At 39.0% G+C, this 11035-nt stretch overlaps 1 protein-coding gene across 1 annotated transcript in view; it reads left to right on the forward strand.

Annotated features, from left to right (window-relative positions):
* LOC106815992 (latrophilin-3-like) overlaps positions 1 to 10179 on the forward strand; it is a 36391-nt gene extending 26212 nt beyond the window's left edge. The window contains exons 20-29 of the mRNA XM_014820523.1: positions 108 to 174; positions 430 to 496; positions 963 to 1060; positions 1343 to 1363; positions 1764 to 1890; positions 2263 to 2412; positions 4537 to 4572; positions 5725 to 5793; positions 7807 to 7984; positions 8497 to 10179. Of these exons, the coding sequence (XP_014676009.1) occupies positions 108 to 174; positions 430 to 496; positions 963 to 1060; positions 1343 to 1363; positions 1764 to 1890; positions 2263 to 2412; positions 4537 to 4572; positions 5725 to 5793; positions 7807 to 7984; positions 8497 to 8690 (1007 nt within the window). The 3' untranslated portion in view covers positions 8691 to 10179. The remainder of the gene's footprint in view (positions 1 to 107; positions 175 to 429; positions 497 to 962; positions 1061 to 1342; positions 1364 to 1763; positions 1891 to 2262; positions 2413 to 4536; positions 4573 to 5724; positions 5794 to 7806; positions 7985 to 8496) is intronic.
* The last annotated feature ends 856 nt before the right edge of the window (positions 10180 to 11035 follow it).

Below are 11035 nucleotides of genomic sequence, written 5' to 3' on the forward strand. Positions count from 1 at the left end.
TGTGCGTGTGTGCGTGCGTGTGCGTGTGTGTGTGTGTGTGTGTGTGTGCGTGCGTGCGTGCGTGTGTGTGTATAGTTCGTTGATGCGCTTGCCACCTTTGATTGTAGGTATACCAGCACTTATCGTTGGCATCGCAGCAAGCGTACAGCCCTCCGGCTATGGCACTGAATACTAGTAAGAGTCAGAATTTCCCATTATAAGCAGCATAATATTGCATGTCACAATTCCTACACCTCCTTAGCATACGATCAACTATAATTTCAATAACTTCAAACTAAATACTTCAAACGAAATATTTCTGCGACGTGCTTTCCCCTATTGACTATGATCTAGTTTAGAAATTTGTAATTTCCTTTCTTGTATTTGTGATAGCAATATTCGACGACGCCATGTCTTGATCTTTTAAATTTTTTAAATTTAATATTACAGTTGTTGGCTCAGATCTGATACCAATTTCATTTGGAGTTTTATAGCACCAGTGTGTGCTGTCATCGTGGTGAGTGCTGTGTACACTATACTGTCTATACATTCTATTATTCATAATAAAGTAATGTGTTAGTATGCTGTTCGCGGGTATGCCCCAGCCCATTTTGGACACATATAATAATATATATATTATATAAATATATATATATATATAATATTATATATATAATATATATATATATATAATATTATATATATAATATATATATAATAAGATCGTCCGAAGCTATTTATCTTGGCTAGCAACGGCGACGAGCGACGCGAACGCAATTTCTATGTGCATAGGGAAAAAATTGTAGCGGGATGCTGCTTCCAAATTAAAATTTTAGATCAGTAAAATACCTGCCACTATACAATCCTATGTTCGTTTAAGTATTTCATGAGAAGTCTATCAATATATATTGATAGACTCCTGATTGAATGAGGAGCACACGAGTATGTAATGTGACAAATCGTTGATGCTTTTTTATGCGCAGGTGAATATAGTGTGTTTGGTAATCGCCCTCAAAGTTGTGTTTAGCGTGCAGTCGGGAGCCACAAAGATGACAGAGGAAACGACAGTAGATATAGTCAGGTAATACAGAATGAGCTGACGTCATAGCGCGATCCCGCTTTTCTTGTTAAAAATGTTTATCTGAATCTCGTCGTTAAATGTGCACATTCTCGACAGCTCGAGTTCATTAATGTGATTATTTTTTAAATTGAGTATTAATCAAAGATTACTACTCAATTAAAGAATCGCAGTTATAGTTACTTAAATATATTGTCAAGCATTTAGTATAGAGGTTAGAAATCCCAAATAAATAATTTTCAGTATTTTTTAAATTGATAATTTTTCGTTCGCGTTTAATGCCAGCCCTGAAGGAAAGGCCATAAGGTATAATTCCTGCATTTGCAGTATTTGTAAAAAGCTGTGTTTTACAAGAATATATATTGAACGTTATTTGATATAATATATAATATTTAACTCTGCGAAATGTTAAGTATTAATCCTTGACGGTATCAGATTGCTATATATTCGTCCTGTTTTCATACGTGCAGAACACTTTGATAAATGAATAAATGATAAAGCTGTGACAACATGCATAATAAATCACGTGATATACATAGTAAAACTTTCATTCACGGTATGTTTACGTTTTAATGGCAATGTCACGATTAAAAATTGACATAGTTTAGAGAATATACAGATAACTCTTAGGTAAGTTATTATTATTTCTCGGGTAACCTATACCTCGGTAGAATAATAGTAACCGTTCTATTTCGGCTTGTTTTAGGGGATGGTTGAAAGGCTCGGTTATGCTGCTCTGCCTGCTCGGAATCACGTGGCTATTCGGTCTTCTCTACATCAACAATTCCTTCATCGCGTTTGCCTACATCTTCACCATCTTCAACTCCTTGCAGGTACAATAAGGATTACTGATTAGTGATGTCCATGAAGCACGTTCATTGTCTTACACCTGTTTCCCACAAAGTGGCACTTATTTATGTTAAAACGGAGCAGTTATTAATTACCAAAAATTTCCCTATTATCGTGTAAATTTTCTCATCGTTTGGTTATAATTATTATGATTGTTATTTTGATTGTTATTAGTGATTATCATTATTTATCGCGTCGTGGTAGTGACGTGGCTTCGAGCTCTCTCTCAAAACGCGCCACATTTAATACTAGATTAACCTCGTTGTAGGGTTGTCGAGATACACCGCCATCTTTGTTGCGAAAGAGGGAAGGTCTCAGCATACACTGACTGTCTGACATTGTGTGTTCATGTATAGGGTCTGTTCATCTTCGTGTTCCACTGCCTCATGAACGAAAAGGTTCAGAAGGCGTTTGCGAAGTTCGTGCGACGCAGCAGTTCTTGTCCACAGTGCATGAAAGATGCGATGGAGAATTACGGACCGACTCCATCCACGTACACATCGTCTGTGAGTATTCCGTGACTCATATCTCACCTTGCTCTGATCTCAACCTACAATCACCGTTTCTAGTATATAATATATACTAGAACCGGTGATTGTATTATATATTATGGTATTATATATTATGGTATTACATATCTGGGCTCGGCGTAGATCTATATCAGTGCTTTAGGGGTTCCGATACTTTTTGTTGTTAAGTTTATATGAGCTTATCTGTTTTATCTTATGAGATGACCGTAAGCTGATTAATTTATTAGCTCATCTGACATAGTCAGATGCAGCTTGTAGAATCGCTTGATCGTCCGTCCGTCCGTCCGTCCGTCCGTCCGTCCGTTCGTGCGTCCGTCAACAGTTGGGCACAAATCTTAACCGCTCGACGTACGGTCACGATATTCGGCACATGGGGGGGGGGATCGTCAGAACGAGTTGGGATGTCGAAGCTGGGGGTCAAAGGTCAAAGGTCAAGAGGTGTAAAAGAAGGGGGAACATTCACTCCTTAACTTAAGGTATAGGGAGGAAATGCAGAATTGCGGCACAAATCTAAACGGCTCGACCTAGGCTCGTGATAGTCGGTGTATAGCATCATTGTAGGAAAAGCCATCACTGTTCCGAAATTGGAGGTCACAGGTCAAAGGTCAATGGGCACAGGGCAGATTTTAGACATTTTCTGAGGACATGGTCTGACGGAGCGATTGAAAAACGTTTTTGTTTCAGCGGGACCTAGCATTTTTATGCATATTGAAAGGACCAGATGAAATCTAATTTCTGCTGTCATGCGAAGAGTAGTGTCAGATAAACTTTTTGACCCTCAGAGGATGGTTAAACATGGATTTGTTGACTGTCTGTTAGAAAGAATTTGACTGCTGGTTTGCTAGTAGAATCTATACATGCCTGGATGTATGAGCTACAATGTCACAGTGAAATTTCAAAAGCTAAATTTGGTTAAAGAAGGTTTATGCTCATTAAATCGTATAATTTCTGTGGCATTCTGTACTGTCAGTATGTTACATGTAACGTATGCCACTGCCAGTGGCTACTGCCAGTGCATATGTTGGTGATAGTACTGTGGAGTTTTTGCCTGCGTTAATTGGTTACAGGTGGCAGCTCTCTATTGCAATTTGCAGCCTGTAGGCTTGCGTAGGTAAATGGATGAGTGCTTACCATTCTGTCGTGCAAATAGTTGTTGCTACTACGTACGATGAGAGCTTCCACTTTAATCTGAAGACACTTAAACGTACGCACCATCTCGTGGCAACTTTCATAACGATCCAACGAACATTCCTTTGAGAAGGTTCCTGATACCATCCCTGTGCATTCCACTTGTTTACGGCGTCGTATGTGAACACATTTGGGACTAACAGGGTTTACTAGAATCCCACCACTCCCCCACAGAGTCACCGCAGTAGACGTTAGATGAGCGCTGTCGCTCCGCGGCACTTGTATTAGTTGATGCATGGAAATTGAATGGTAAAGGAAGGTTAATTAGTTCGAGGAAATAATTGTTCTGGCCCGCTAGGTTTACACAACGTGCAACCACACAGGTAAGTAAACATACGTCTTTATTTTAACCGACCTTACGTACGTGAGTACTGGTGCTAAGCCTATTGCCTCGTGCAGGACATATTACGGGGCAATAGTGAAACGACACACAGGGGTGGGGTAGAAAGTCCTATACGCAATTACCGATATTACGCTTGTTTTCAGTTGCATTTTGTAGCTGGCCATGATCTTAGCGTAAATGTCGTTTTTGATCGTAGGCCTATAGCGAACCAAAAGACGCATACTGTATAAAAATGCATGAAAGGGAAATCTTTACGTATAAGACCTACATTCAAGGGCCTAGCGAGATACTTTAATAATTAAATTGCAAACATTTTTTAGCGTGTTAATGTGTGTATACAAGATGAGGAATAGTAACAATGCAACGTTTCCCTTTTTACACGAATGGGGGACCTTCTAAATGAGGGTCTTTCCTAATGCTACAATAGATGGCGCCACGCTATGGCTTAGTAAGGTACCTTGAGCTGAAGCAGCATGCGTTTAGAAAATAAAAGTACTACTTAGCATGGCATTAAACAATCTGGTAGAGAGTAGAAAATGTTTGACTTTTCGTTATCCGTTTGCTTCCAGACTTCAGCACAAACACAAGTCACGAGGTCTAAAATGGTAATCAAAAATTGGGGGCAGATCTTTATTTAATAATAATAGCATGTGTGAAGAACATGGATGCGTAAGAGATACCAAACGTAGTAGCGGCCATGTTATCATAGTCAACATCAAGATATAGAAATAGTCAGATATCGGGTTTCTTCTTTAGCGTGTGGTTTGCATTTGCATGACATCCGTTTGCATCGTGCAATGACAAGGAGGGCGGGGTTTTACTTATTTGTTTGTGCAGCATATCTGCTTGTCGAGTTTGGTTAACTAGATCGAAGACTCAATCTGAATGGACTAACAATGTCTTTTTATTTATACGGATGACTGCTTGGGAATTATAGGTCCGTGTAAAGTAAAATATGTGATTTTTAATCGCTTTCACTATTGCACCTTCCAGTAATACCCAACATAATTTACATAAGAAAACATTGAAGGCAGATCGCTTGCATGCAATGCGCATTATAACCATAAAATACAATTCTATAAAAATTCACAGGAAAATACCTGTTGAGTTCCGGCAAATTCGACACATCCGTGTATCTTACTGAGTACACGTTCGCCCCCGACATGGACGACCTCTATTATCCGTTCCTCCCTATCCTTCTCCATTATCATCCACTGTTGGATCGCTATCCCTCATTCTATGAGACAGCGAAAATACCACAGTGTCTTAAGCAGATTTAATCCAGTAACTTGCTTTAACAAACTGGGTTCGCATGAAAAACTGGTTCATTCTTTCATTATGTTTTTTTTTTATCGAGGTTACGTGGAGAATATAAGGTAGTGTTCATGTTTGCTGTGTGCATGTCGACGTTGCCAGCTATAGGTGGTTTGTGTTGAAAAACAGTTTTCCATTGCGACACGTAATGAGTTTAATTATTATCGGTCGAGCATTTTATTGCGCGCATTAAAAACAAATCACGTGTAATTAGAAATTATTTACATTTAGGCGATCACAGATCGAGTTTTTAATAACAAGCACCAATTGTTTGCGTACGCCCTATTATACCAATACTACATTGTATAATTACAACCTGTAATTTCGTTAAATAATAGTAAATAATTGTAATTAATTCGCGTGGCACCTGTGCACTCACCGTGTACGAACGACTTATATCGATCTTAAGGTTGTACAACTGACTCTTCTTTATCGCTGTCAAGGATAAGCCACGTGATGGCCTCCTCGCAAAGCAGACCGACAGCCAATCAGCTACCGTGCCGATGTGTGAAGTATGTGACGTCATCGTATGTATGCGTGCATGGTAGACGAGTTGCGACGGGCGACGCACGTGCATGGGGTCGAGCCGTAGCAGTGTGCATGTAATAATTTTCCCCCCACAGCGCAAAAGTGTGCCGCTGCGTGCGTGGAAGCATTTCGCTACAATCCACCCTACCGAACCTAACCAGAAGTTACCCTGTTTACCCTTCACGTCACTTTCGTCATGAGTGTATATAGACTTTACTAATATTTATAACACAGTCTACCGTTTTAGGATAATCATGATATTATTTGGTAATAATTTTTATATCCGATTATGTGTTTGAAGCTTACACCGTCACTATGCACTCGTGCGCTCGAACTTCCGGCGGGATATTCTTGACATCCGGTGTTTCCTGAAATCATCATCCGCAGTCACGTGCAAACAGTTTTCATTATTTTGCTTGAAACTCGATCTGCCTTCAAAAAACATTCAATAAACATATGATAAAGCAGTTTGCGTGAACTCTTATATATTTCGCAATATTTTGCTTCACACTGTAGATAATTAAATCAAATTGGCTAATTGGGAATTAAAGTCTTAATACATTCGAGGGAAAATTTATTCTTGTTTAGAATATCTACCAAATATTCATCGTAGCAGTTTTCTTAAGCGACTACTAGAATATCACACGTTGAATCGACTAGCATGGAGTATTCAATGACTTAGATTCAGTCTGCTCACTTAGAATACTTACAAACTGCCTGTGGACTATGGACCATGGCCGTAGCAACTGAATTGAATCTATAATTTAAGCATGAGAATGAGTTGTGAGATTATCATGAACACGTGTTTCAATTCACGGATGATTAGGAATTAGTTTGTGCTATTGTTTCATATCTATACATTTCATTTCATTCATCCTCTCATGCTGCGACTGCTACTTTCTTCTTCCGTTATCAGTACACAGTTACAGTCTTCCGTTATCCGTTATCCGTTATCCGTTATCAGTTACAGTCTTCCATCAACTGGCTGATGATTATGACTGTGTCAACGACTGATGATGGCTACGCTATTATATCATGTGCTTGATCTTGCCAGGCGAATGTTATTTGGTTAGCCATGCTGCTACTTATTGATCTATATCTGAATCGTTATTATACATATTATATGGGGAGTAACCAAATAGACATATAGTAATGTCTATTATATTACTCTTTATTACATTAGCAAAAACACATTAATACTAATAGTAGCTATAATAAGATTCATAATAATCATAACAGTATTAATCTATTTTAAATAACAGAATATTTTACTATCGGATGTGATGTTAATATTTATAAGTATACTAAATATAAACCACACATCATGTAATAACTAATTAAGTTAAAACATTTTATTTTTGTATTCTAATTTGCACGTCACTGCAGAGGTATACCGTAGTTGCTTGCTTGGTGTAAAACTGTAAATACATGTTTGTCTAATCCTGAAGTATTACTCAGTCAACGATAGTAGCATGTGGGAACTAATTGACCCTTTTTTTCAGTCATAGACATCCCAACGCGATACTAAGTAATGTTGCATAAAGTTTTTGGTATTTAGTGAATGACTTCCGAATAACCCACATAATACGAAAAATGCTGCCACTACTAATATCTCTGTGATATATTTTTGATGGTGCGTTATAACAAATACTGATGTGCATGTGTATTTAAATATACCATGAATCACAGAAAATACATTTAAGGCACATTTGAGATGCCTTAATAATTATTAATAATAAACTATAAATAATTATCGTTCGAAAACACAACCTGTTAACATGAGCAAACTCATATAGTCATGATCAGTCATTACCAGCAGGCTACTACAAATTCGCACAATGTAGGCCTACTATGTAATTCGACTCCTATTGCAATTTTCCACAAAAATTCCAACAGGATACATCCAGAAATCCGCGAGAATTACACAAAGCCGCTACTGACGCGGTGACTGAATTGTCAGAAGAATTTGTCATCGTGTTTTGCTCACGATCTTACAGACGAGCCGGCGTACATCCAGCAACACCAAGCCAAGCAACTCCGGGTTCATATCATCAACGAGGAAGAAGCTCGGTATTGGTTCGGATAAAGTAAAGAGTAAGAAGCAGCCAAGGACACAGAGCACAAGCCTGCATGACTCGGCTGATCGTACCAATGCCAGCAAGGAGGTCGCAGATGGTAATAATTCAGACAGACATACGTGCGAACGGACGGACGGACGGACGGACGGACGGACGGACGGACGGACGGACGGACGAACGGACGGATGAACTGACGGACGGACAGACGAACGGACGGATAAACGGACGGACGGACGGACAGTTAGATACAGAGTGGGTAGCGAAAGAAGAAAAATAGGAGCGAGAAAGGAACAAGCGCTGTGTCATGAGCAACCCTTGCAACTATTACAGACAAGTAGATACAAAAATGTAAAATAGTCTATACACAATAATATGATAATATAATAAATAAAAACATAATGAATGATGAATATGTCCGCAGCACTACGAAATATGTGTCTGCATAAGCTGACCCGCGACGATTCACGTATTAATTATAAACGTATTAAGTCACGACGACATTCAATTGTTTCCCCGTCAATTTTATGAACCTCATATGCACCACTGCATGATCCTTTAATGTTTACTGTTGTATATGAGTGACATTGCGAGTGTTTGTTTTATTCTCAGTGGAAGCGTGCGACAAGGAGACGCGCGGAATTGGAGACGGAAAGTCGGACGCGACATTGATAGCAGTCGATGCCGCAGGTGATAAGACAGCGGCAGACATCGTTATTCATGCTAGTGAGGAGAACAGCAATGGCGACTGCAATCGTCGTTCAGAAGCCGACGTCAGCGCCATCAACGTCGACGTGACGTCATGAGAACGGGTTACATCATCATCATCAGCAGCAGCAGCTGCAGTGTTGCTGCTCTGTTACCGATGTATTTCCCGTGTAGTTCGCTGAAGGGACTAGCGAGCATTTCCTGTCTCACTGCGTGTCTGCATTTTATGCTGTTCACTTATTTCGAACTACGTGACGCAGAGTTGCGAACCAACTCGACGCCTCAAATGTAGTAGGCAGTACGCCAACGCCGCCAGGTCGCAGCACTGTCTACAATAAGTGTGGTCAATCTGTCTTGTCTGCATAGCTGTGTGTGGATATATGTATAGCTGTGTGATATATGTATACATATGATATATATGATATATATATATATATATATATATATATAATATTATATATATGATATATGTATAGCTATGTGTGGATGAGTGTAAGATTATGTGGATACACGAGCTGACTAATCGTTTGAGGGAACTGTGTACGATATAAATATTTAAATTAAACATTATATAAAACGTTTTATTGTGAATTTTCGCAGGAATGGACCAACAATTTTCTATATTGTATAGTATATATAATTAAGTTCTACTCAACTATCAGTTGTGACGGAAGGATGACGATTAGAGGGAAAAATTAAATATATAATAATATTTCAGCATAGAGACTCACTCAGTCACAGACGTAACGTTGGGCAGTGTAAAACAAGATCTCACCACGTTAAAATAATTCTCAATATCAGATATATAATCACAAATCAAACATGTAAAATTGTGGAATGTTGGTTTAGCTTAGCTGTACTCTCCCTGGCGGCAACGAGTATGAAACTGCCTCATCGTGAACACGGCTATCTTTCCATATTTACTGTAGCATGGTGACGTAAAAGTAGATGACTTGGTGGGTATGTAGTTAAACCAACCGCTTCGCATCCTAGGCTGAGTGAGACCGCTTCACATCCCGTAAAAGTACACGTTTCTCAAGTATAAACGCCCTAATTAAGTAGATTTTTCTCCTTATGTCCACCCGCACTCATTTTACGATCAGATCGACTCAGTCGCGACAATTGATGCTTCTAAATTTACTGTAATATTATTAATGTACTTCAAGCAAAAATGCATGTTCGTTAAACGTGTCAGTGAGCCGTGAACTTGGCTTGGCGTAATGCATGATTCCTATTCCACTAGTTTACTGTAAGTCAATGTGTAAATATCAAGTTTGGTGGATCTCAACCGATTATCGAAATAGAATATATCGAGAAAAACGAAGCACCGGTGACTCTTAAAGTAATGAGTGGTTATTTTCACCACATGCGACTTATGTTATCAACTGGCTTCTACGATTTGTGTTTTAATGGATACGAAAATAGTATTTAGACATGTGTTTAGAACATGCGTTGTGTATTATTTATGTATATCCGATTGAGCGACAACGTCTTACTGTCCATACAATATTAGTCGTTCGGTTGAAGTATTGTGTTGATAACCATGTGCGGGTTAGTACGCGTATGTGTAAATATAATGTTTGTGGATACACTTTTGTATGTGAACTTCTCTCACTAGCGCCTACCAGCGGGAAAACAATGTGGAAATAATTTCACATAACGTTGCGGGGAATTGGGCCATTAAACCGACTGGGCGCCATTTCATTGCTAGCTCGAAACATAGAGGTAGACATTTCCCACATGACACTGCTCGTAAGTATAAGTGTCCACTCATTTAAGTGTAGAAATTCCAAGAAAATAATCAGCCTGTTCTGCTTGCATCTATGACAAATACGACATACCCATATACGCTCTTCTATATGACACTGTTTGTCATAGGAAGATTCTTCCTATGACAAATATTTCTGTATGTGTTGTGCGCATCATAGGAGTTTACGCTATTATGAACGTAAGTAGTGAATTTCAGCTGTAAAGCGGAACAAAGTTGACTCGCCAATATTTGGCATAGGAAGAATCTTCCTATGACAAATAGTGTCACAGGAGAGCGCATATGTGTATGTCGTATTTGTCATAGATGCAAGCAGAACATGTTGAAATAATACATATTTATTTTGGGATACATTATAGGACGCGACTAACGCCTGCGAACGACAATAAAAAGTGTAACTAGTTTTACTAGACGGTGCGGGAAATTGGGACATTGTGGAAAAATTGACGACTGATACTTATTAAAGTGAGACACTGAATTGAACACGTCGCATCAAACATATCGAGCGCAAGTGCGATCTTCTTTAAATATGTGACTCCAACGAAATATTTCGTTGAGAAATACCAATCACGTGCGCGGATCCGCCAATCACGTGCGCGCATCCTCCTCTCCTGAAAGTTACTATAGCATAAAGAATTGTACTAAAACTGGGCGCCTGAACAATAAATAAACTGA

The sequence above is a fragment of the Priapulus caudatus genome, unplaced genomic scaffold (genome assembly GCF_000485595.1).
Source record: "Priapulus caudatus unplaced genomic scaffold, Priapulus_caudatus-5.0.1 Scaffold1255, whole genome shotgun sequence".
Taxonomy (NCBI): domain Eukaryota; kingdom Metazoa; phylum Priapulida; class Priapulimorpha; order Priapulimorphida; family Priapulidae; genus Priapulus; species Priapulus caudatus.